Source organism: Hyla sarda, chromosome 7, assembly GCF_029499605.1.
Source record: "Hyla sarda isolate aHylSar1 chromosome 7, aHylSar1.hap1, whole genome shotgun sequence".
Classification (NCBI taxonomy): domain Eukaryota; kingdom Metazoa; phylum Chordata; class Amphibia; order Anura; family Hylidae; genus Hyla; species Hyla sarda.
In genome coordinates, this window is record NC_079195.1 from 61,926,839 (window position 1) to 61,953,131 (window position 26,293).

A 26,293-nucleotide genomic window follows, 5' to 3' on the forward strand; every position below is an offset into this window, starting at 1 on the left:
TCGGGAAAGGAGGTCGGGAAAGGAGGTCGGCATAGGAGGTGGAGATAGGAGGATGGGATAGGGGGTTGAGATAGGAGGATGGGATAGGGGGTTGAGATAGGAGGACGGGATAAGAAGACGGGATAGGAGGACGGGATATGAGGACGGGATATGAGGACGGGATATGAGGACGGGATATGACAACAATATATGGGGATGGGATTTGAAGTCAAAAGCTTCCTCCTTTGTTGATTTTCCTCCCCAACAAGGATGAGGAAGGAAAAACCAGGCAACGCCGGATACTCAGCTAGTTCATTAATAAAAGTGAAGTTTTACATAACACTTTGATGAAATACAAAAAAAAGGGGGGGAGGGATATTTTTTGATTAGGGTTTTTTTTTTTTACCCCTCATCCAGTTCTGCTGGTGACTGGGGTTTGGTGCATGTAATTCTATCCTACTTATACAAATCTGAAGCTTGTTACAAAATATCAGTTTTATTAGGACAAAGTTCACACTGCATTTGTTGGTAACCCAAAATCCCCATGCTCGATGAAAGGGAATCAAAAGGTCCCATTATATGGATTTAGGGTTAGTAGACAATTACATAGTTAATAAGGTTGAAAAAAGAGAAAAGTTCATCAAGTTTAACCTATAACCTTACTGTGTTGATCAACTGATCAGATGTTAATACGTTTTCTACCTGGTTGCATAATATTTTTTATCTGGAAGAAAAAACAGGTGGCAACATAATTTTGGCACACAACGGCTCAACTAGGAGGCCAGCAAAACTTTTCATATGCTTTGGGAGGTCCTATGGTTTGGATGAGAGTTGTTGACTGCTTTGGCTAACCCTATAATAATGCACTTGATCAGGCGGACATAAACTTGCCATCCCTAATATAATAGTCTTTTGTGGAATCCCCTAAAAACACTACAGTTATTCAAATCTCTAGTTTAAAAACACCACTGTTGTCACATATGGACAAGGAAGAGTGAAGCCCTGAATTCACCCGCTCCCACTTGCCCTACCTACTTGCGTACCCGCCCTTGGCGACGGGTCCACAACCAAGGTGATAGTCTTTGCCTGAATAAGTTCAGGGAGTAAAACATCAACAAAATAAACTTACAATAAAGATGCAGGTTGGGAAACTGTATGGAATCACACACACTAACAGAAATAATAACTAACCATACACACAACATGTCACAGTTCACAAGTCGAGTCAGTACAAAGAGATTACAGAATAGCCAAATTGCAGAAACAGGAGAGGAGTCAGAGAGCAGAGCCAATGGGTCAAATAACCCAGAAATGCAAGATACAGTACAAACGCTAGTTAGGAGTATGAGCTCTTTCGCAGGCAAGAGCTGGATGAATACTGAGGGTTTAAATAGGGAGCTAAGCAGGTGAAAAGCCAATGAGGTCAGCTGACCATAAAGAGAATATGGCGTTTCCATCATAACCAGAACAACAAAATACCTCACTGCAGATTAACCCTTCGGGTTCTTACAGTACCCCCCTTTTAAAAGGGGCCACTGGACCCTTAACCACCTGAGAGTACAAAGGTCTTGACTTGTATACAGATTGACCATCAATGTCCTCATCTGTATCCTCATCCTCCAAATCACACCACTCATTGGTGTCCTCACAGTCATCCTCCAGAATCTCACTACTTCCCTCTGACCGCAAGTTCGCATGAGTGCTCTCAACAATCTTATTGCCCATGGTGCCACAACATGCGGATTCAGGCAGAGGTTGCTGCAAAACAGGCTATAGAACACTTTTAGATGTTAAATCAGGTTGTATACTAGGTGGAACAATGTCACCAGAGGAACTTTGCTAGGCGAAGCTCTCTGAGAGGCCTCCACGATTGCCACTTGGGTGCGGACGCTTGACACAGTAGGCGATAAAGCGAAACGAGGTCAGCTGACCATCCAGAGAACAGGGCATTTCCACAGTAACAAGAATAACAAAATACCTCAGTGCAGATTAAGCCTTCGGGTTCTTACAACTGTATATTAATTCTTGGACATGTTTGTTATGCAAGGGTATATATGCCATAGAGGTCATCCCTGTAAATATGAGTTCATAGAGCGCAATAGTTCCAGCTAAGGTTGTATCAATGTGTTATGAAGCTACTATACATAGGGTTTCAAGTCTGTCTAAGCAAAATCTCATGATGACCTTCATTCCTATAAGGGATGTGAGGGAAAATGGCGTACGTAAACACCAAGTCCTGTTGATCTCAGGATAAGAATTGGTGTGGAGCATCGGTAAAGGGTTGATCCTTAGTTGGAATTATGCTTTCCAATCATTAAAAAAAAAAACAGTTTGGCTAAGACCATTTAACAATCAATTCTGGGTACTCCAATCAGATTAGATTCAGGAGATGCAATCTAACTTGCTGGGCTGTTCATAATTTCCAGTCCAATAAGTAGGAGGTCTTCTTTATTCTATGTCTTTTAATTTTGTACAACACAAGAGGATCTTGTCAATCATCTGGATTATTCAGATATTTATTGACAAACTACAGACAGGCCTTGTACATGAGCTTTCTTGAGCAGGGTGACCTTGCAGGTGCTGCAGGATATCGGCCCTTCATGGTGTTGTGTGTTACTAATTGTTTTCTTGGTGACTATGGTCCCAAGATTGTTGACAAGATCCCCCGGGTAGTTCTGGGCTGATTCCTTGCATGGAGCTCCAGACTGTTGTAAACTTTTCACCAAGCTGCTTGGCGATGGTCTTGTAGTCCATTCTAGTCTTGTGTAGATCTACAATCTTGTCCCTGACATCCTTGGACAGCTCTTTGGTCTTGGCCATGGTGGAGAGATTGGAATCCTTTGTTTGATTGATTAATTGCTTCTGTGAACAGGTGTCTTTTATACAGGTAACACGCTAAGATTAGGAGCACTCCCTATAAAAGAGTGCTCCTAATCGCAGCATTGTTACCTCTATAATAGGCCCCAGAAATCTTGATTATTGATAAGGGGTCAAATAGTTATTTTATTCAGTAAAATGCTAAATCAATTCATAACTTATTTCAAATGTGATTTGTTGAATTTTTGTTGTTGTTGTCCTTTTTCTCATCGGTTAAATAAACCGCCCATTAAAATTATAGATGTATCATTTCTTTGTCAGTGGACAAACATACAAAATCAGCAGGGGATCAAAAATGTTTTCCTTCACTGCAAGTTTTGTTATTTAATTTTGGTTTGTATAACTTTGTAAGCTGAGTTCTCCTGTATATTAAATCTTTAGATGAATGTTTGTCCTTGGCTCTATATGTGCCCACTTTGAAGAGGGAAAGTATGGCTTTGCTGTATTAGACCTTGTATGCTAGTGTGCTAGGCTTCCTATAAGTACTTGCCTACCATAAGTAATGGGTGGTGGAAGCATATGTATGTGGCTGGGTGGACAGGTTTTGGGGTGCATGTAATTTGTATGGCCTATTATGATGGGTAAGTGCAGATGTGGGGTACCCCTTTACAATCACATCCTGGGGCCACGTGCGCAGGGAAGATCAAAGGTCAGTAGCGTGGCCTCTATAAACCTTGGGCTCTTTCTTGGCAGTGACTATGACTTCTTTTACTTATTTTACACCAGTCTTAGCTGTTTGTAGAAAATTTTACCCTACTTGATCGTACAGAATCAATCTGCACCTTTATGCTCTATATAAGGTTAATTCTACTCTCAGTACTCCATGTAGACAGCATTTATCTTGTTTCCTACACATGTGCTGTTATGTTTTACCATATTTTACTGTGACCGATCTACCCTTCTAGGAATTGCTGTATTTCTATGTATATACCCTTTTATTGTCCTTTTACCGTGTATTGAATGTAAATGTATAAAACAACTCAGACTTGAGTTGTCATTATGTTTCAGGATATATTCGAGAATCTTGATCCATGTAGATGAGACTGGAAATATAATGTTGTTTGCTTTTCTTGTTAGGATTTGAAGACCGTGCTGTCTCTTCCTCAGTACCCAGGGGAGTTCCTGCACCCTGTGGTTTATGCATGCACTGCTGTTATGTTGTTGTGCCTGTTCGCATCTATCATCACCTACATTGTGCATCACAGGTAGGAAGCCTCTTCTTATGCTTTACCTTCACATGTGTTATCATGCTATTATCCTGAATTGCTGCTTAAATAGGAGAAATTTAGTAGCGTTGAATGTCTGCACTGTGCAGAGAAGATGCTGCACAGGAAAGGTGTCCTTGGGGTTGGCATAATGGTTGCTAACAATTTAAAAGCATCCTAAATATTTTAAACAGTAAAACAGTATTGCGCTCCATCCCCATAGTTGTTCTGTGCCAACCAAATAGTAGTAAAAGAAGATTAACATAATTGCCAAGAAAAATAAAACCCTCAAAAGAATTCACATCTGATGATAAAACAATATGACAGCAACAGTATATTAGTCATTATGTCCTATGGTGATTATTATTACATACTGAATCTCATACAGATTTATATCTACTGTATATTACGCTGGAATCTCTCTTTGCAACTACAGTACTGTGTAGAAATGAACAGTAATGATCATCCAATAACCTTTCAGTAATATACTTTATATTAGTGGCCCCCATCCCATGGCTCAGGAGCCACATCTGTCTCATGACCCATTTGGCTCATTTTAGCAGTTTTGAGTTATGACCATATGCACTGACAATAACTGCAGACATATCCTAACCATAGAGCATTGCTGAATTTGATGGTATATAATCATTGTGAAATGTAACAGTGAAACAGGCATCAGTAATGAAAATTCACGATTCCCTGTCTCTCTTAATTCAATATGTATCTACTCACTATGTACAATTTTGAGTTGATGTGGCTCCCTACCATCACTTATTGTTCAATGAGGCTCACAGAGCCCAATAGGTTAGGCACTTCTGCTTTAGATACCCTGAAGTTGCACCTTGGCATCTTTAGAGATCACATGACCATTTATAAGGCTAAACTATCCCGCGCTTTTCTCTTCAGTCTTTACCTCCAACTTCAGATGCGGACAATTACAGACTATTGTGTGGACACTTTATGAGCTATACTATTCCAGTAATAAGCAAGGCCTACTTTTGCCAACTGTGGCACAGGCTTCACCAGGAATTACACACAAAAAGCAAATAACCTGACTTAGGCTAGATTTCCACTTGTTTTTTTTTTTTTTCCTGGCAGTTTTTGGAAAACTGTCACTGCAGTTTTTGAGCCAAAGTCAGAAGTGGATCCATAAGGGACGAGAAGTGTAAGTTCTTCCTTTATATGTCCTATTCCTTTTGAATACACTTCTGGCTTTGGCTCAAAAACTGCAGTAGCAGTTTTCCAAAAACTGTCAGAAAAAAAAACAAGTGGAAACCTAGCCTAAGGGGGCATTAACACAACGTTTTTGCAATACAGTTCCCGTATACATTTTCAATGTGAAAACCGTACGGAACTGTATTGAAAACTGTATGCATTGACTCTCCATTGAAAACCGTATACCAAAAGATGCATTAGGTTGTGTCCGCTTTGCATCCTGTACGGTTTTGTCACTTTTTTTCCCGTACCCAAAACCGTAGTCTACCTCGTTTTTTTGGTCCGGGTGAAAATGGAGTGAAAAGTTAAAAACGTATACATTTTTTTTTTAAAAAACGGATGCAACCGGACATCATTTTTCAAACTGTATACAGTTTTTAACTGTATATGGGTTGAAATTTGTACACACATTTTGATACAGTTTAGTCAGGTTTTGAGGAATCCGTTTTTCATCAAAAACCTGATACGGGAACTGTATTGCAAAAACGTGGTGTGAATGCACCCTTACACACCAAAAACACTTGAAAACTCCCAAAAAAGGGTCTGTCTTCAAAATTTCTTAATATGTTTACTGAAAAAATTTACCCACAATCATGTAAATATATGGCCAAAAAAATATGTCCCAACCTATGAGCCCCCATAGTAAATAGAGTGAAATCAGGTAAGTCTGAAACAATATTCCACACTAAGAAAAACCTAACACTCTTATTAAATTCGGGACATGGAATCAACATTGTGCCGCAAATATCCATGAATTCTTCCAGATGTTGCAATTTTTTGGGCAACAAGTATACTACAAAAACTAAGCTTTGAAGAAAGTTTTCTACTTCCACTAGGATCCACTCCCAATTTCATATGCACAATAAATATGGCCTTGAAAACAAATATTTTATGTGAGTCTTTGCCTTTTACCAACCATGGCTGAAGATTTCAGGCCCACTCCACTGGTCGAATCTATACGATTCCAATAGTGGAAAGAGGACCATTTCTGTACAATAAGGAGACAACAATGTCTATAATCCTAAACTGTTGGCACCATGGATACATATGCCAAATTCTGACTCCTTTATTGGTATAATAATGTATTAGTTAATGTTGGATACATTTTGTCTCCCTACTTTGTTTGAACTAAGAAAAACTGCAGGTGGTGGATGTACTGGAGTTTTGCTAAGCTTTAATTTCTATGGGGAATTCAACAGTCTCAATTTTCGATGAAATCAAATATCATATAAGCATTTATTATCTGTGGAATTAAAACCACTGTCATATGAAATGTGAGTATAAGATCTGGACTAATAAGGCAGCCTGGCTATCACATAGATGTTACTTTTACTGTTGGCCACGAATATTCGCATTTCCAATTTTTATCGCGAATATCGCAAATTTGCAAATATTGCAAATATATTCGCTATATATTCGAAATTGCGAATATTCGCTCAGTTTTTTCGCATACGCGCATATGTGAATATTTGCATATTACTTCTTTTCACTTGTGGGCCAATTAAAATTATGCAAATACACTTGTCAGAGGTTATCAACAACATCCCTAGCAACCAATAGTAAAGTTGCCCACCCCCTCACTGTTTTCTTCCTCAAATACACGAATATGCGGATATCCACATATGTGAATATAACAAATTCACGAAATTTGTGAATATAGGACGAATATTCGTCTATATATTCGTGAAATTCCGCAAATTTGAATATGGGCAATGCCCCTCATCACTAGTTACTTTGACATATACCACCTAGTTAAACATTGCATTGTTGCAGACCAAGTATACCCCTTTATATCAGTGGGATTCCCTATTGACAGTGGTCTCTTTCAGCTGGGTAGTGTTCTTTTTTTATAGAATGACTTATAAATGCCAATCATAATAAATGTGGGTCAATACGTAAAGCCTACTTAAAACATAAAAAAGAGACACCTTGATGAGATGGCGGCGATATAAAGTTCTATTAGTAAACCGAATACATTAATGAACTTCTAATTGATGGCTCAAATCAAAAGAAAATATCTCTTTATATCCAGGAGGTTTTCCTTGGATATTAATGTAGTTAATTAATTTCAGTCACAGCGCGGAGATAAATCAGCCTCCAAAAGCAAATACATGGAGAATAAAGTCCATGAGGCAGAGAATCCACAGATTTCCATTGTTAATGAGGGGTAGATGGTCATATCCGACAACGGAGCTAGAAAGTCACGAATCACTGCAGATCACAGAATTATTTCTTTCAAAATACTATGACATCACTATTAAGTACAGGTCTCTGGGTTGTTCCACTGATAGACCTTTCATCCAGGTCAAAATGTTTAGTTCAGATAGAATGTCTTGTTTGTGCCCCCTTGGGACATGTGCCCTGCAATTTCTTATCCTATATCCCCACCACCCGCTCCTTTTTCTTTGTCGAGCTCTTTCTTTTCCTACATACCCTCCGTCTTTAAATGTAACCCTTCTTATAAGGGTCATTATTTCGCATGTACCCCCAATATGGGACTGTTAGGGGAAACAAGTATTGGATGGGTTGAGTTTCAATGTAGCTCTAGTGGATAGCTGTATATGGCCTGTTTTAATGATGCAACAATCTCCATAAAGCAGATAAAGAGAATGTATAGCTCACTATGCTGATCAAATAAGTCCAGGTCCATATCACACAGACAGAAAGGGAGTGGAGCACGGAGGCTTGTTGGCAAGCAAAGAAGATCCAACTTGCTTTGGGAGTAGGTCCAGCATCCACAATAAAACAGGTTAACTTAAATTGTGTTAAAAACAATAAAACTGGTAGACTCCAATGATAAAGAGAACACTAAGGGGAACATTTACAATTCCCTGCACTGGCGCAGAGTGGCAAAATTGTGCATTCTTGCACAAGCCCCATCTTTGCACCAAAAATATTGTTCAGACTCCCACTTTGTGCAAAAAATTTTTTTAGCAAAAACTGAGCTTGCACAGAGACTTTGTGAAATTTTGCCACTCTGTGCTGGTATAGGAAATGATACATTTCCCCCTAAGGGTACACACACATGGGCAGGAATACTGCGAGTTTGGGCTGCCCCAGAAAATCCACAGCAGGTTACATTAACTTTGGTTGATTCTGCTGCAGGTTTTCCTCTGTGAAAAACTTGCTGTAAACCTGCTTTTGTAAATGGCCTTGAAAAGTATCAAAATACTGTATCTAATCCAAATGGGTTCATATAATATATATATATATATATATATATATATATATATATATATATATATATACACATTCTAGTCTTTCACTCACACCAGATCCGCAATTGCAGATTTTACAAGGCAATTCATATATATATATATATATATATATATATATATATATTTGATTGACATGTCAATAAAGTGATTGCCTAAAGTCTGCAACTGAAGATCCACAACTTTAAAGCCACAGCAGATATGGTGTGTGGGAATACCCCCTAAGGGGCAAAAGGGGCTTCTACTTCTTGACACACAAAAAACTGGTCTGTGTCAGGGCAGCCAAGGGAGAATTTCCCTTGTCATACATAACCTATTTCCCTATATAAAAAAAAAAAAAAACTACAGAAATAAACAGTAAAACCAACTATCAGATAAGTTGCATGTGATTTTTAATAGTTTTTTTTTTCTTTTAATAAAAAAAAATAAAAATACTTAGCTGCCATGATCCCATGCTGCTGCTGCACAGTCAGTTCTCACTCTTCACCATTTCCTGTGATGTCATGACACAAGTAACACAGGTTTAGGAAAAAAAATGTCTACAGCAGGCGTCGGCTGATCAGTCGGTGCATAGACCTCTCGAAAATACCCCATCTCCATTGACGGCAATGCATTTCCAAACGGACTCCACCAAAGAATTGACATGTCGTTCTTTTTTTGGAGGCCGTAATTTGAATTTTCCCGCTAGATGTTTCCGGCGATGAAATCCCAAAAACAATTGGACTCTACTGCAACTGAATTTTTCCACCTTGTGAACGAGGCCTTAAAAAGAATTAAAAAATGTCAGACAATCGATCCAAGTCAGAGTTTAGCCTTAGAAAGCCACATAAGCCCACATAAGTTCTCTAATGAAGCTATGAATTGAGAATATAAAATACAGAATAGGATATTTTGAATAATAGTATCACAAATCATTATATACAGTACAGCACATTACACAATGAGGATGCACCAGTTGACCTGAAACCAATGCATGACCATGATCCATGGAGAAAGGTGTCCTTATACCGTGATTATTCTAATATTGCAGCTGAGGGGTTGGTATAGAAATGATGGAATTTGTATCCCTAGATGCATTGTTGCTTAGCAACCCAGAGCCTGTAATGTCACGGTCCCTATATCTTCAGCGGCTGATCAAACACCCGTCATTATTTGACGGCCACTCTTCTTTTTTTCCTTGAGGTCATTTACGGCTCCAGATTGAATGAGTAGATAAATATGTGAACATGTATCTGGTGCGGGCGCATTGCCTACTTCTGTATGCCATTCCTGTTCTCCAATAGTACAAAGCTTCGGTTAAAGGATTATAGAGATACTAGATACGGAGGAAAAGGCAGATGTAATATGCAAAGAATCGACAGCTCCTGAATGTTGTATTGTACCAAACATAACTAATTGTAAAAATGTATTCAAAGCAGTATGTCCGAAGCGAACAAGTAGCGCTCTGATCTCTCTAAACCTCCCATAGATTTCAAAGCATACTGTATAAGCAGAGCAGCTGACCTTACCCAGAAAATGGGGTAATGGGAACCCAATCCTTCAAATAGGAGAGGGTCCAGATATGATACGGCTGTATCCCTTATAGCTACCCCACTGGGCATAATTACTTTTATATCATTGGGGTGCAGCACCAAATCAGAACTTTGGCCCCTAATGTATTCTTCCCATGAGCAGAAAGGGGTGCAACGTTGGTATGTGACCCCTTTACTCACTGCTTTTCTCAGGCATATCGGCCCCTGTTTGTGAAACTGCAGCCAACCCCATTCACTTCAATAGAGCCACATTACAGATCCAAGTTGTCCCCCTAATGTAATTATGCACAGTGATGTAGCTGAAGGGGTGCAGTGGTATTAGACATACCCAGGCCCCCTTGCACATAAGAAGACACCAATATGATATAATTTGGTTGGTAAGGGCACAATTTACAGACTTTGTATTGGGTGCCAGTGGGCTTCAACTTACAGAAGGTAAAAGAAGTATTAAACACCTCACCATATTTCCAAAGAAGCTATTGACATGAGTTTTCACCAGATGTTGGTAACAACTCAAGTTAGGCTAAGTTTCGACTTGTTATTTTTTTTGTGGCCCAAAAAAATGCAAGAAAAATGCCAGAAACAATGCCACAGCCTTTTTTTCTTCGATTTTTTGTGCCGTTTTTTTTTTTTTTTTTTTTGTGGAAATTGCATTTTTGGCCCCTGTTACGCCTAGCGCTCCGGGTCCCCGCTCCTCCCCGGAGCACTCACGGCGTCTCTCTCCCCGCAGCGCCCCGGTCAGTCCCGCTGACCGGGAGCGCTGCTCTGACATGGCCGTCGGGGATGCGATTCGCACAGCGGGACGCGCCCGCTCGCGAGTCGCATCCCAGGTCACTTACCCATCCCGGTCCTCTGCTGTCATGTGCTGGCGCGCGCGGCTCCGCTCTCTAGGGCGCGCGCGCCAGCTCTCTGAGACTTAAAGGGCCAGTGCACCAATGATTGGTGCCTGGCCCAATTAGCTTAATTGGCTTCCATCTGCTCCCAGACTATATCTGTTCACTTCTCCTGCACTCCCTTGCCGGATCTTGTTGCCTTGTGCCAGTGAAAGCGTTTAGTGTGTCCAAAGCCTGTGTTACCTGAACCCTTGCTATCCATCTTGACTACGAACCTTGCCGCCTGCCCCCGACCTTCTGCTACGTCTGACCTTGCCTCTGCCTAGTCCTTCTGTCCCACGCCTTCTCAGCAGTCAGCGAGGTTGAGCCGTTGCTAGTGGATACGACCTGGTTGCTACTGCCGCAGCAAGACCATCCCGCTTTGCGGCAGGCTCTGGTGAAAACCAGTAGCCTCTTAGAACCGGTCCACCAGCACGGTCCACGCCAATCCCTCGCTGACACAGAGGATCCACTACCTGTAAGCCGAATCGTGACAGCCCCTTTGATGTTTTTTCTAGATTTGTTGGGTACCAAAAAAAAAAAAAAAAAAGGATGCAGTAGTGATGGAAGAAAAAAAAATTTACGAAACTGATATTTTTTTAACTACATTTTTATAAATTTTTAAACAGGGATCAATTTATATGGGCGAACAGGGCACTAACAATGATAAAAATGTAGTGTGTGTGTGTTTTTCCCTTTTTTTTCCTTTTTTTTTTAAATATTTTGTTACGTAGTACTACTACTCCCAGCATGGAACAAACTGTTCCTTGATGGGAGTACTAGTTTCTGTACTAATAGACAGATAGCCCCGGGTGTCACTCCTGGCATCTCTGCATTATACTCCAGGCCGGCCAGTGATGTGAATAGAAATTCCCCTCACTCATTCTTATTTTCCACTCAGAGTGGGGATTGGCCAGATGGTGGCAACCAATCACCACTCTCAGCGGGAAATATGAATGAGTGAGTGGCCGGAGTACAGAGCAGAGATGCGGGTGCAGGAGAAAGCCGCTCTGCATCTCAGGGATGAAGGACGATCACAAAAGAATTAAAGAAAAAGCCATACTGAAAAACACAAAGTGGAAAAAGAATTTAGCAATTTTTCACTGATTTACAGCTAACATCTGGCCGCAGAGTTTTTTCAATGAAAAAACGCCATAGGGGCCGATTTGGCGTTTTTGGGGAAAAACGCACAAAAAAAAAATAAACAAGTGGAAACTTAGCCTAATCCATACATACAAAGAAACCAACACTAATAAGATCAGAAATAAAGTTTTATGTAATAATGTGAAATGACACAAGGAAAAAGTACGGAACACATGATGAAAAGGAGATGCAAAAAGGCATGGAGAGCCAAGCCAACAGCTGAAATCTATCAGTAATTAAAAAGCATTCCTGTCCCTTGTCAGTGCAAATTAATATTAGCTGACATAAGACACATCTCATGGTTGGTAAAATCAAAGAGTTTTCTCAAGACCTGCTGTTTATGGGATAGTCTGGGCAATTGTCATAACTGTAATTCATAAAGGCACACAGATATAGAAAATAGTGGAAATTTAGACCAGACAGTAGAAGGTGCCAAATCTGTCAGGATGGCTCGCCACATTTTTCAAGACTTACAAAGTTTGGTGCACATTATTTTTATCTGTCCATCATGTTCTGCTCAAAAATATAGAATAGGAACACATTTGGGTACATTTTTATGTTTTCCCACCACATAAATAGAGATGTCGCAATTGTTCGCCGGCAAACAGTTCCCGGCGAATTTCGCATGTCCGCGTTCGCATCGCCGGGCGAACATATGTGAAGTTCGATCCGCCCGCTATACTTTAACATTGCAGTAAACTTTGCCCCCCGTGAGTCAGAGTCAGCAGACACATTACAGCCAATCAGCAGCAGTCCCTCCCTTCCAGACCCTCCTACCTCTTGCACGGACGCCATTTTAGCCTTATTCAGCATGCTGCAGGCATAGGAAGTGGAGGGTTAAAGAAGCTGCTCCTGCTGTATAGGGAATGCAATAGCTAGGTTGCTGCTAGATGGTGTATTCAGGGTCCAGTTTACTCCTAAAGCACTAGTGTAACATCTGCTTTAAGGACAGCACCCAAAAAAAGCCCTTTTTAGGGCTGAAAGATATCAGTCCTGGTTGGGAGAGAACCGCTTGTTAAATGGGGTACTCCAGAATCAAACTTAAGTTCCTTCAAGCAACTAATTATTACAGTATTCAAAGGGCTGAAAGATATCAGTCCGTGTGTTTTGAAACAGGTGTAGGCACCCTGGTTGGGGACCACTGCTTAACCCCTTAAGGACTCAGGGTTTTTCCGTTTATGCACTTTCGTTTTTTCCTCCTTACCTTTTAAAAATCATAACCCTTTCAATTTTCCACCTAAAAATCCATATTATGGCTTATTTTTTGCGTCGCCAATTCTACTTTGCAGTGACATTAGTCATTTTACCCAAAAATGCACGGCGAAACGGAAAAAAAAATCATTGAGTGACAAAATCGAAAAAAAAACCAATTTTTTTACTTTTGGGGGCTTCCGTTTCTACGCAGTGCATATTTTGGTAAAAATTACACCTTATAATTATTCTGTAGGTCCATACGGTTAAAATGATACCCTACTTATATAGGTTTGATTTTGTTGCACTTCTGTAAAAAATCATAACTACATGCAGGAAAATTTATACGTTTAAAAATGTCATCTTCTGACCCCTATAACTTTTTTATTTTTCCACGTACGGGGCGGTATGAGGACTCATTTTTTGCGCCGTGATCTGAAATTTTTATCGGTATGATTTTTGTTTTAATCAGACTTTTTGATCACTTTTTATTCATTTTTTAATGTTATAAAAAGTTACCAAAATACGCTTTTTTGGACTTTGGAATTTTTTTGCGCGTACGCCATTGACCATACGGCTTAATTAATTATATATTTTTATAGTTCGGACATTTACGCACGCGGCGATACCACATATGTTTATTTTTTTTTTTTTTTACACTGTTTTATTTTTTTTATGGGAAAAGGGGGGTGATTCAAACTTTTATTAGGGAAGGGGTTAAATGACCTTTATTAACACTTTTTTAACTTTTTTTTTGCAGTGTTATAGGTCCCATAGGGACCTATAACACTGCACACACTGATCTCTCATCCTGATCACAGGCGTGTATTAACACGCCTGTGATCAGCATTATCTGCGCTTTACTGCTCCTGTCTGGATCTCAGGCACGGAGCAGTCATTCGTCGATCGGACACCAAGGAGGCAGGTAAGAGCCCTCCCGGTGTCCGATCAGCTGTTCGGGACGCCGCGATTTCACCGCGGCGGTCCCGAACAGCCCGATTGAGCAGCCGGGATACTTTCAGTTTCACTTTAGAAGCGGCGGTCAGCTTTGCCCGCCGCTTCTAAAGGGTTAATACCGCACATTGCCGCGATCGGCGATGTGTGGTATTAGCCGCGGGTCCCGGCCGTTGCGCTTCATATCGCGGGAGCCGGCGCAGGACGTAAATATACGTCCTGCGTCGTTAAGGGGTTAAAAGGGGAACTCCGCTGACAAGCTTTTTTTCTTTAAAGCAACTAACTACTACAGTATTCAAAGGGCTGAATTATATCAGTCCGTGTGTTTTGCAACAGCAGGAGGCACCCTGGATGGGGACCACTGCATAAAAGGGGAACTCCGCTGGCAAGTTTTTTTGCTCATTGTCACACTAGTGCAAATCACATTAGGTGTGACAGTTGTGCAAATTAAAAAAAAAAAAACTTTTTTGGCTGTAAAATAAAATCAGTGGTCACTGTTAGTTCACATCACAGTTGCCATTTTTCCTGCCTGCCGGGCAAATTGTGTCACCCTAGTGCAAATCACATTAGGTGCGACAGTTGTGCAAATAAAAAAAAATACCTTTTTTTGGCTGTTAAATAAAATCAGCCGTCACTGTGGGTTCACGTCACAGTTGCCATTTTTCTTGCCTGCAGGGCAAATTGTGTCACCCTAGTGCAAATCACATTAGGTGTGACACTTGTGTAAATTTAACCAAAAAAATGACAGGCAGAGGAAGGCCACCCCGCAGGGGCCGTCGTGGTACTGGGATTCCCTTTGGCCCTAGAATGGCCAGTGTTCAGAGGCCACGTACCCTGAACCCCCAAAGTTCTGAGGACTTAGTTGACTGGCTATCACAAGACACCCAATCTACTACTAAAGCTTCCGCTCGGAACCTTGACGCACCGTCCTTCTCCTCCTCTAGCTTAGCTTCGGGCACCTCTCATGCTACCACTTGCCCGCCTGCCGCCACCACCAACACTAGCACCACAGCAGCTTTACTTGATCCGTCAGAGAAGTTATTTACACATCAGTTTGAAGACATGAGTGATGCACAACCATTATTGCCAGAGGATGTAGTTAACAGGGATATGTCTCAGTCAGGCAGCATTACACACATGGACGTACGGTGTGATGATGATGTTGTACCCGCTGCTGCTTCCTTTCTTGAGGTGTCAGATAGCAGTGAAGGTGTTGATGATGATAATGTGTCCGTGGATGCCACGTGGGTGCCCGCTAGAAGAGAAGAAGAGGGGGAAAGTTCAGATGGGGAGACAGAGAGGAGGAGGAGACGAGTTGGAAGCAGGGGGGGGTTGTCGTAAGGAGCTAATGGCACAGTCAGGCAGCATGCATTGGCACCCGGGGTCAGCCAGACGGGACGCCAATCAACGCATGCTGTTGACACCACCAGGATGCCGTCATCGCAGAGCTCAGCAGTGTGGTATTTTTTTTGTGTGTCTGCCTCTGACAACAGCGAAGCCATTTGCAACCTGTGCCAGAAGAAACTGAGTCGTGGGAAGTCCAACACCCACCTAGGCACAACTGCTTTGCGAAGGCACATGATGTCACATCACAAATGCCTATGGGATCAACACGTCAGTACAAGCAGCACACAAAGTCAAAGCCGCCATCCTCCTCCTGGTCCAGCATCTTCAGCCAGGTCAACCACTGCTGCCCTCCTTGCCCCCTCTCAACCATCCGCCTCTCCGTCTCTCGCCTTGAGCAGTTCCTGCTCATCTGCCCACAGTCAGGTGTCTGTCAAGGAGATGTTTGAGCGCAAGAAGACAATGTCTCAAAGTCACCCCCTAGCCCGGCGTCTGACAGCTGGCTTGTCGGAACTGCTAGCCCGCCAGGTTTTACCATACAAGCTGGTGGAGTCTGAGGCCTTTAAAAAATTTGTAGCCATTGGGACACCGCAGTGGAAATTTTTTTGCACAAAAGGCAATCCCCAACCTTTACTCCATTGTGCAAAAGGAAATTATGGCATGTCTGGCACACAGTGTAGTGACAAGGGTCCATCTGACAACTGATACCTGGTCTGCAAAGCATGGTCAGGGCAGGTATATCACCTACACTGCTCATTGGGTAAACCTGGTGACGGCTGCCAAGCATGGAATGCGTGGCTCTGCAGAGGAGTTGGTGACACCGCCACGACTTGCAGGCAGGCCTGCTGCCACCTCCTCTACTCCTCCTACTCCATCCTCTTCCATAACATTCTCAGCCGAGTCCTCTTCCACTGCTGCGTCTTGCTCCACATCACTGGCACCCCCCCCCCCCCCCAGCTCCCCAAATGCTATTCCACATCCCGGATACGGCAGTGTCACGCCATCTTGGGGTTGATTTGCCTCAAAGCGGAGAGTCACACCGCACCAGCGCTCCTGTTGGCCCTGAATGCACAGGTGGACCAGTGGCTGACTCCGCACCAACTGGAGATCCGCAAGGTGGTTTGTGACAACGGAACAAATTTGTTGGCGGCATTGAGGTTGGGCAAGTTGACACATGTGCCGTGCATGGCACATGTGTGTAATCTGATTGTACAACGCTTTGTGCTCAAGTACCCTGGCTTACAGGATGTCCTGAAGCAGTCCAGGAAGGTGTGTGGCCATTTCAGGCGTTCCTACACGGCCATGGCGCACTTGTCAGATATCCAGCGGCGAAACAACATGCCAGTGAGGGACTTGATTTGCGACAGCCTGACACGTTGGAATTCAACACTCCTAATGTTCGACCGCCTGCTCCAACAAGAAAAAGCCGTCAACGAATATTTGTATGACCGGGGTGCTAGGACATCATCTGCGGAGCTGGGAATTTTTTTGCCACGTTACTGGAGGCTCATGCGCAATGCCTGTAGGCTCATGCGTCCTTTTGAGGAGGTGACAAACCTGGTCAGTCGCACCGAAGGCACCATCAGCGACATCATACCGTTTGTTTTCTTCCTGGAGCGTGCCCTGCGAAGAGTGCTGGATCAGGCAGTAGATGAGCGTGAAGAGGAAGAGTTGTGGACACCATCACCACTAGAAACAGCCTTATCAGCATTGCTTGCTGGGCCTGCGGCAACGCTGGAAGAGGATTGTGAGGAAGAGGAGTCAGAGGAGGAATGTGGCTTTGAAGAGGAGGAGGAAGACCAACCACAGCAGGCATCCCAGGGTGCTCCTTGTCACCTATCTGGTTCCCGTGGTGTTGTACGTGGCTGGGGGGAAGAAGATTATACCTTCCCTGACATCACTGAGGACGAGGAACGGGACATGAGTAGCTCGGCATCCGTCCTTGTGCAAATAGGGTCTTTCATGCTGTCGTGCCTGTTGAAGGACCCTCGTATAAAAAGGATGAAGGAGAACGACCTGTACTGGGTGTCCACGCTACTAGACCCCCGGTATAAACATAAAGTACCTGACATGTTACCACATTACAGCAAGGCGGAAAGGATTCAGCAGGTCCAAAATAAATTAAGAAGTATGCTGTACACAGCGTATAAGGGTCATGTCATGTACAGACATGCTGTTGATGGAGGACATGCAGAGCTTAAGTCCTACGCATCGCCACAGCCCTTCGGGGTCCACCCTCAGAGAACGACTTGACCGACAGGTAGCAGACTACCTGGCCTTAACCGCAGATATCGACACTCTGAGGAGCAATGAACCCCTTGACTACTGGGTGTGCCGGCTTGACCTGTGGCCTGAGCTATCCCAATTTGCGCTTGAACTTCTGGCCTGTCCCGCTTCAAGTGTCCTGTCAGAAAGGACCTTCAGTGCAGCAGGAGTTATTGTCACTGAGAAGAGGAGTCGCCTTGGTCAAAAAAGTCTGGGTTACCTCACCTTTCTTAAGATGAATGAGGGATGGATCCCGAAGGGACTGACACTGGGCGATACATTTGACTGAACAAGGCCTGATCAGATGAGCTGCCTTGGACTAAAAATGGTCCACACACTGCTGTATTTGAACTCTGAATGCCGAATGACTTGCGTGACTTATCCACCACCAACTAGGGTTCAAGCCGCAATGTTTTAGGGCACTTTCTGCCTGGCAAAACAAACAGAAATGTTTCAGGCCGCTGCTACAGCAGCGGCTGCGAGAATACCAAATTTTCCAGCCAGGTGTACATGCCTAATTTTTCTGGCCTCTGCTACTGCACTTTTTCTGGTGCTGCAATTTTTCTGGCTGCTGCTACAGATGCGGCTGCGACAATACCCAATTTTTCATCCATGTGTACATGCCTAATTTTTCTGGCCGCTGCTGCTGCAATTGTTATGATGCTGCAATTTTTATGGCCGCTGCTACAGAAGCGGCTGCAACAATACCAAATTTTTCAGGCATGTGTACATGCCTAATTTTTCAGGTACTCTCTGCTGACATCTCTGTCCATTTTTGCAACCATGGATATTAGATGTATGCTAAGGGTAGCATGGTGGCTCAGAGGTTAGCACTGCTGCCTTGCAGTGCTGGGGCCTTGTTCAAATCCCACTATGTGCTGCCTCAAGGGGGGCTCTAACTATGTGCTGCCTAATATGGGGGAATCTTATGTGCTTCCTAAAGGGGAGCTCTAACTATGTGCTGCCTAACATGGGGAATCTATGTGCTGCCTAAAGGGGGAATCTAACTATGTGATGCCTAATATGGGGGAATCTATGTGCTGCCTAAAGGGGGGAATCTAACTATGTGCTGCCTAAAGGGGGCTAAAGCACATTATTCCAAACCATTTAGGAATAATAGGTGATTTATGCCCTTTATGTATTAAAACGAGACTCTGCATCAACTATGTAATTTTCCATGGGAGTTTTGCCATGGATCCCCCTCCAGCACGCCACAGTCCAGGTGTTCCCCTTGAAACAACTTTTAAATCACTATTGCGCCAGAAAGAGTTCCTGTGGGTTTTAAAATTCGCCTGCCCATTGAAGTCAATGGCGGTTCGCCCGGTTCGTGAACTTTTGCGGATATTCGCGTTCCGAAAATTTTATGTTCTCGACATCGCTACACATAAAGACATGGGGGACATTTATCATTGCCGGTGAAGCATTTTTTTTTACACCTTTTTTTTGTGTGCTGGTAATGTGTAGTTGCATCAACTGTATTAAATGGACCAAGCATATTTGATACATTTTGTGCAGATACACATTTCCTGGAAATATTTTGCACCAAATTTTGCAACTTTTTTTATCCTGCTGAGCAAAATTTTGCGACTTTTCTACACATACACTAAAAAGCTAAGCCAGGTCTGGGCTGGTGTATTTTTATGAATTTTTGGAAGTGTTTGCACAAAAATTTGCGATTTTTTTTTTAAAGGGGTACTCCGGTGAAAACCTTTTTTCTTTTAAAACAACTGGTGCCAGAAAGTTAAACATATTTGTAAATTACTTCTATTAAAAAATATTAATCCTTCCAGTACTTATTAGATGCTGAATGCTACAGAGGAAATTCCTTTCTTTTTGGAACACTGATGACATCACGAGCACAGTGCTCTCTGCTGACATCTCTGTCCATTTTAGCAACCGTGCATAGCAGATGTATGCGAAGTGCAGCATGGTGGCTTAGTGGTTAGCACTGCTGCCTTGCAGTGCTGGGGCCTTTAGTTCAAATCCTACGAAAGACAACAATAAATAAAGACTTATTATTATTATAATAACATCAGCAAAGAGCACCGTGCTCGTGATGTCATCAGAGAGCATCCCAAAAAGAAAAGAATTTCCTCTGTAGTATTCAACAGCTAATAAGTACAGGAAGGATTAAGATTTTTTAATAGAAGTCATTTACAAATCTGTTTAACTTTCCGGAGCCAGTTGATTTAAAAGAAAAAAGGTTTTCACCGGAGTACCCCTTTAAAGTCGCAGTTGATAAATACATGAACACTGCATAGTGAAAAGGATAAATGGTGTACTGCAAGTCAACATTGTGAAGAATGTCTATTTCAAAAGTCGCAAAAAAAAAAAAACTGCGACTAAACTGCCCCCAAGAAAGACAACAAAACAACAACAAAAATTATAAATGTCCCCCATGGTGTATTCAGAGGCATAACTTGTACCTTTTGGGCCCGAATACAAAATCTTCAACAGGGCCCCATGTGCTATTTATAATACCGGTCTCTAATAGGGCTGATGTGCCTTGGGGGGGGGGCTCCCTTAGGCAACAGGAACCTGGAGAGACAGCTATCTCTGCTTCCCCTATAGTTACACCCCTAGGTGTATTGCTAGTAAATGCCATCAATGTATGGTTGATGGGTGCCCAACCCCTTGGACTCCTTTTGATTCTGACAGGGTTTTGTAATTAATCCATTTTAGGCCCCAATATAGCAGTTGTAGGCCACCATACAGCAGTAGTAGGCACCCATATAGAAGTGATAGGCCATAGATTGGCAGTAGTAGGCACCCATATAGCAGTAACAGACCACCATATGGTGGTACAAGGATCCTATATAGTGGTACTTGGCCCCCATATAATGGCAATAGGCCCCTATATAGTAGTATTAGGTTCCCACAGAGTGGCAATAGGCCCCCATACAGCCAAAGATCCCCAGCATAGTTACCACTAGGAGCATTGTCCTCCAGTCAACTGCTCTGCTCCACTTTGGTGGGTGCCAGGCAGGGAGAGGGAGGGACACGTCATCTGATGTCTCCGGATTTACATTGCAGGTGCCTGCAGGCATAAAAAAATGTATGCCCCCCCTTCTCACCCATACTACATGTAAACACCTCACTATAGTACAGTGGTCCCTCAAGTTACAATATTAATTGGTTCCAGGACGACCATTGTATGTTGAAACCATTGTATGTTGAGACCATAACTCTATGGAAACCTGGTAATTGGTTCTGAAGCCCCAAAATGTCATCCAAAAATAGGAAAAAGTGAGGATTAAAAAAAAATAAGTAGATAACTAAAATAGATAAAGCAAATCCTTCCATATAAAAAAAAGATCTGCTGGGAGCTGTAAATCACTGTCTATGCCAGTGTTTCCCAACCAGGGTGCCTCCAGTTGTTGCAAAACTACAACTCCCAGCATGCCCGGACAGCCGTTGGCTGTCCGGGCATGCTGGGAGTTGTAGTTTTGCAACAGCTTGAGGCACCCTGGTGGGAAACAATGGTATATGTAAAGGACAGGAGCTTCTTCAGGGTCCTATACAGTACATGCAATGTCCCAAATGGAGCCGCCCTTACTTGGTGTCCAAAGGAGCAGCTAACCCTGGCACAGGTAAGGAGTAGTACAGAACTTGTAATTCCTCCCTGTACTGTAGGGGGCGCTACCAGACAGCCAGTCAGTGCATACACTTTAGTAATAGAGGTGATTTACCAGTAAATGGCCATTCTGATTGGTCAGTTCCTCCAGTTGTGACACATTTCACAGATCCGGATGGTCTGTAGGATTGTATGTTGAGTCTGATTTCAAGTTACAATGATCCAGAAAAGACCATTGTATGTTGAAACCATTGTATGTTGAGGCCTTTGTAAGTTGAGGGATCACTGTATTTAACACTTATACTGTGCTATGTACCTATATAATATATGGTAGTAGAAAAGGAGGCTACAATACAATATTGTATATGCACTTACATACACAGTACAGTCCATAATATAACATATGGTACTATATATAGACAATGAACTGCATCACTAGTGTATATTGGGGCTGCACCATATATCGTAAAAGCAATCGAATCGCCATTTTAGCTTTTTTGCGATATGGCGATACGGCCCCCCGGGAAAACATGCGATTTTCTGCTCGGGCTCGGTCCCGTGGCGGGGGCCGGCCAGAGCAGGTAAAAAATTATTTAAATACTAAAAGTCAGTGTTTCCCAACCAGGGGGTCTCCAATTGTTGCAAAATTACAACTCTTAGCATGCCTGGACCTGCAAAGGCTGTCTGGGCATGCTGGGAGTAGTAGTTTCACAACAGCTGGAGGCACCCTGCTAGAAAAACACTGAGCTAAGGGCGCAGGGAGAAAAATAAAAAAAAACTTCAGCTCACATGTCCTGGTCCCTGCAGATTCGTCTCCGTGCGCTCCGGAGTTTCATCTCTTCTTAGTACAGGGTGTAGGGCCTTTCCCTTGATGGGTAGGTAGATGTGAAATGGAGGCGATTAGACATGAAATGGGGGAGGGATTTCACCTTTTTTTTTTTTTTTTTATTATATCACATCGCATATCACAATTGCAATATTTAGGCCCAAAATCGCAATCGCACATTTTTCCCATATCGTGCAGCCCTAGTGTATATGATATCCTATACTGTGCATGAAAAAAGCATATACCATATTGTATGTATACTCAGACAGTACTGCGGTGTCTGGGGTCTTGCAACGGTGTAGCAGGGTCTGGTGGTATTAAAGGGGTACTCCGGTGAAAACCTTTTTTCTTTTAAATCAACTGGTGGCAGAAAGTTAAACATATTTGTAAATTACTTCTATTAAAAAATCTTAATCCTTCCAGTACTTATTAGCTGCTGAATGCTACAGAGGAAATTCCTTTCTTTTTGGAACACTGATGACATCACGAGCACAGTGCTCTCTGCTGACATCTCTGTCCATTTTAGCAACCATGCATAGCAGATGCATAGCAGATGCATAGCAGATGTATGCTAAGGGCAGCATGGTGGCTCAATGGTTAGCACTGCTGCCTTGCAGTGCTGGGGACTTGGGTTCAAATCCCACTAAGGAAAACAATAAATAAAGGCCCTCATTTACTATTCTAAACCCGACCTTTTTTGTCGCATCTTTGTCTGCGCCATGTCGCAGACATCGTGCGCCAGTCTGCGACACGATGAGACATTTTTTCCCGAGGGACCCGATGTGGATTCTCCCAAACCCGAAAAAGGGGCGTAACCCGACATTTCTGAGCTTTCCCACGTATTTATAAAGGTTTCCAACCCGAATTTGTTGTATTGTTGTGGATTTTTTCCCGACAGCTCAGAGGAGTTGGAAACCAAAACCAACAAAACCCAGTGCGACAAACAGGATGCGACATAATAATAAATACCAGGGGAAAAAAGCAGTCGGGTAAGAAAGCAACATAGACTTACAACCCGATTTTCTTAGTAAATGAGGGCCAAAGTGTTATTATTATTATAATAACGTCAGCAGAGAGAACTGTGCTCGTGATGTCATCAGAGAGCATTCCAAACAGAAAATAATTTCCTCTGTAGTATTCAGCAGCTAATAAGTACAGAAAGGATTAAGATTTTTTAATAGAAGTCATTTACAAATATGTTTAACTTTCTGCCACCAGTTGATTTAAAAGAAAAAAGGTTTTCACCAGAGTACCCCTTTAACCCTGTAGGGCAAGGTGTTATTAACCCCTGATTTGTCGTGACTTCAGGATGTGGTTGTTTTCTGTTTAAAGGGGTACTCCGGTGGTTAATTTTTTTGACAATATGGCATCTTCTTTGTAAGTTTAGTTTTTTTGCAATATAGATGTGTTATATGTTTTGGAAGCATGTGTGTGTTTACTTACCTATTTGTTGGGCAGGACGTTCTGTAGTTCAGAGGGTTTTCTTTTACTGTCGCCCACCATGTTCTGAATCTTCGGAAACTCTTGTGGACAAGACGTCATAGCTTTTTTTTTCTCTCTGTCTGCATGACAGGAATAAGCCACGCCCCCTCATCTCCCCCCTCCTGGAGTTCTGCATGAGAAGCCATAGTACACAGCTCAGGGGAGGGGGACTCCTGAATGATACATGCTGGGAGTTGTAGGTTGTAGTCCCAGTTATGTTTGTGTATGCTAGTGTTTCCAAACCAGTGTGCCTCCAGCTGTTGCAAAACTGCAACTCCCAGCATGCCCTGACAGACTTTGGGCATGCTGGTAGTTGTACATTTGCAACAGCTGGAGGCACACTAGTTGGGAAACACTGTTCTAGCCTAATCAGCATACACATCATGTTACACCAGTGTTTCCCAACCAGTGTGCCTCCAGCTGTTGCAAAACTACAACTCCTAGCATGCCCAAAGGCTGACACCTGGAGGCACCCTGGTTGGGAAACACTGGTGTATGCCCTATAGAGGTGTGGTGAACTACAACCCCAGGAGACTACAGAGGCAGCATGCTGGTGTTATACCACAGACTGAAGACTCCTGAATGACACAGGCTGGGAGTTGTAGTCCCTTTTGTGTGTGTGTGTATGACAGTGAATCCCAACCAGGGCTGATTATATTAGTGTGCTGTGTATAAGGGGGCTGACCCGGGAAAATAGTAGGATGGGTAAGGGGCAGAACAAACAAACAAAAAAAAAAAAAAGAAGCCGCCCCAAACCAGCAAGGCATGTGGCATGCTGGAATTTGTAGTTTTCAGCAACAGGAAATAGAAGTAAAGATGGGAAAACAAAGTGGGGGATAAAAAGACAACAAATAACGGAAATAGAGTCGCCTAAACAACAAGAATAGAAATGAAACAAAACAAATAGGGTAAGTCAAAAACGGAAAAACATGTTGACCACCGGAGTACCCCTTTATGGCCCTGCCGACAACCAACCCAGAAACGACAGGCAATAAAGGAATGTCCACAGCAGGAATTGTGCAAATATCTGGAACTTTTACTTAAACTTCTTATGGAACAGTCTTTACAGTTATGCGGTTTCTTTAGAGGCAACCGGGATGCAGGGTACCTCACAGGCTTGCTGGGACTTGTAGTGTTGAGATTTATGGAGGCCACTGTGCTACTAATTGTATACTTGAGTGGAGTAGTAGTCACTAGAATTGTAGATAGAGCTTGATAACTCACATTTTGAAGTGGCTGCAGGTTCCTTAGGCTTTGGCCTAGATGAGATGAATTTGGTAGTATATGCTGAGATTGTGCTTCTTTAGTGTCTAGCAGGGAGAGAGTGCAGCAACCAGAGAGTGAATTTAGAGACTACAGCGCCTTTTATACTAGGGCGGCTGGACTAAAGCCCATTGACTGCAAACCTGTAGGTCCTGTACCCAGGGAACTCTGAGTACATCACATGACAGTAGATCACATGACCCAGGAAGGTCCTATACATTTTTACATTTGTACAACCTTTATACATACTGAACAATATACATATATTATGTGCATACTTATGAAGCAGTAACTGATGACAAGGGGGGGGGGGGGGGGAAGCCCTGTGGGGACTTAAGACAGGAACAGGACAAGGTCCTGTACCGGGACACCACAGTACTATACAGTATAGCATGTACTATGTACAGTAAATAGTACTCAGGAGATTGGGCTGCAATATAGCACATGCTAAACTGCAGAGCTCACTCGTGCTATATTGCAGTGCCCATTTTCACATATTATATAGCATACATGCTACAATTTATAGTATTGTGCAGTTGTTATGCAGATGGCACATGTTATATACAGTAGAACTACAGCATATATCCCCTGCAACAAAAAAAAGCCCTAATGTGGACAAAACATTAGGGCACCAGGAGACAATGCGGACACAATTGGACACTCTGCTGCAAGTTTCCATTCACTTTACTGGGTTGGTGGATAATAGTGAAATAGTAAAATAGTGGTACATTTTCTGACTGACTACTGATCTACTGAAATGAATGGTAGTGAAACTCGCGACAGAGTTATGAACATGTGAACGTACCCTTATACAGGCTTTCCTACTCAATGGGCTGGGGTCACACTTGTGCTGTTTAATCCGTCATTCTGTTCTATCATTGGAGCAAAACAACAAAAGGCACCAGAGAATCTGCTACATGCTTGACAACAATAGCACCCAACAGCCCCCATTGCCATTAATGGGGTCTGTAGAGGTTCTAGCATGCGGTCCACCATTTTACCAGATAAAATAGTGCAGCGCTTCATTAGTTCATCTGGTATTTTTTGTATTTTATGCAAGCTATGGCAGAGGCACCAAACACAGGGGTACTCCGGTAAAATTTTATTATTATTATGATTTTTTTTTTATCAACTGGTGCCAGAAAGTTAAACATATTTGTAAATTATAGATATTAGAGTATGTGCAGCTCACAGAAAAAATATGCAAGGTTAACCCTAATGAGAATTGAGAAGAAAAAATCTGGGAAAAATTGATTACTCAGTCCTCAGCTACATCACAGTGTATGATGGATGGGTGGTTCAGATGGAAAACAGTAGACTTCCAGACCAATTAGGTTATAATATTTAATAAGAAAA

At 42.6% G+C, this 26,293-nt stretch overlaps 1 protein-coding gene across 20 annotated transcripts in view; it reads left to right on the plus strand.

Annotated features, from left to right (window-relative positions):
• Nucleotides 1-26,293, plus strand: part of ADGRA1 (adhesion G protein-coupled receptor A1) — a 1,152,497-nt gene that overhangs the window by 958,098 nt on the left and 168,106 nt on the right. For all 20 annotated transcript variants that reach the window (XM_056529273.1, XM_056529272.1, XM_056529274.1 and 17 more), the window contains one exon: nt 3,934-4,061. In XM_056529273.1, the coding sequence (XP_056385248.1) occupies nt 3,934-4,061 (128 nt within the window). The remainder of the gene's footprint in view (nt 1-3,933; nt 4,062-26,293) is intronic.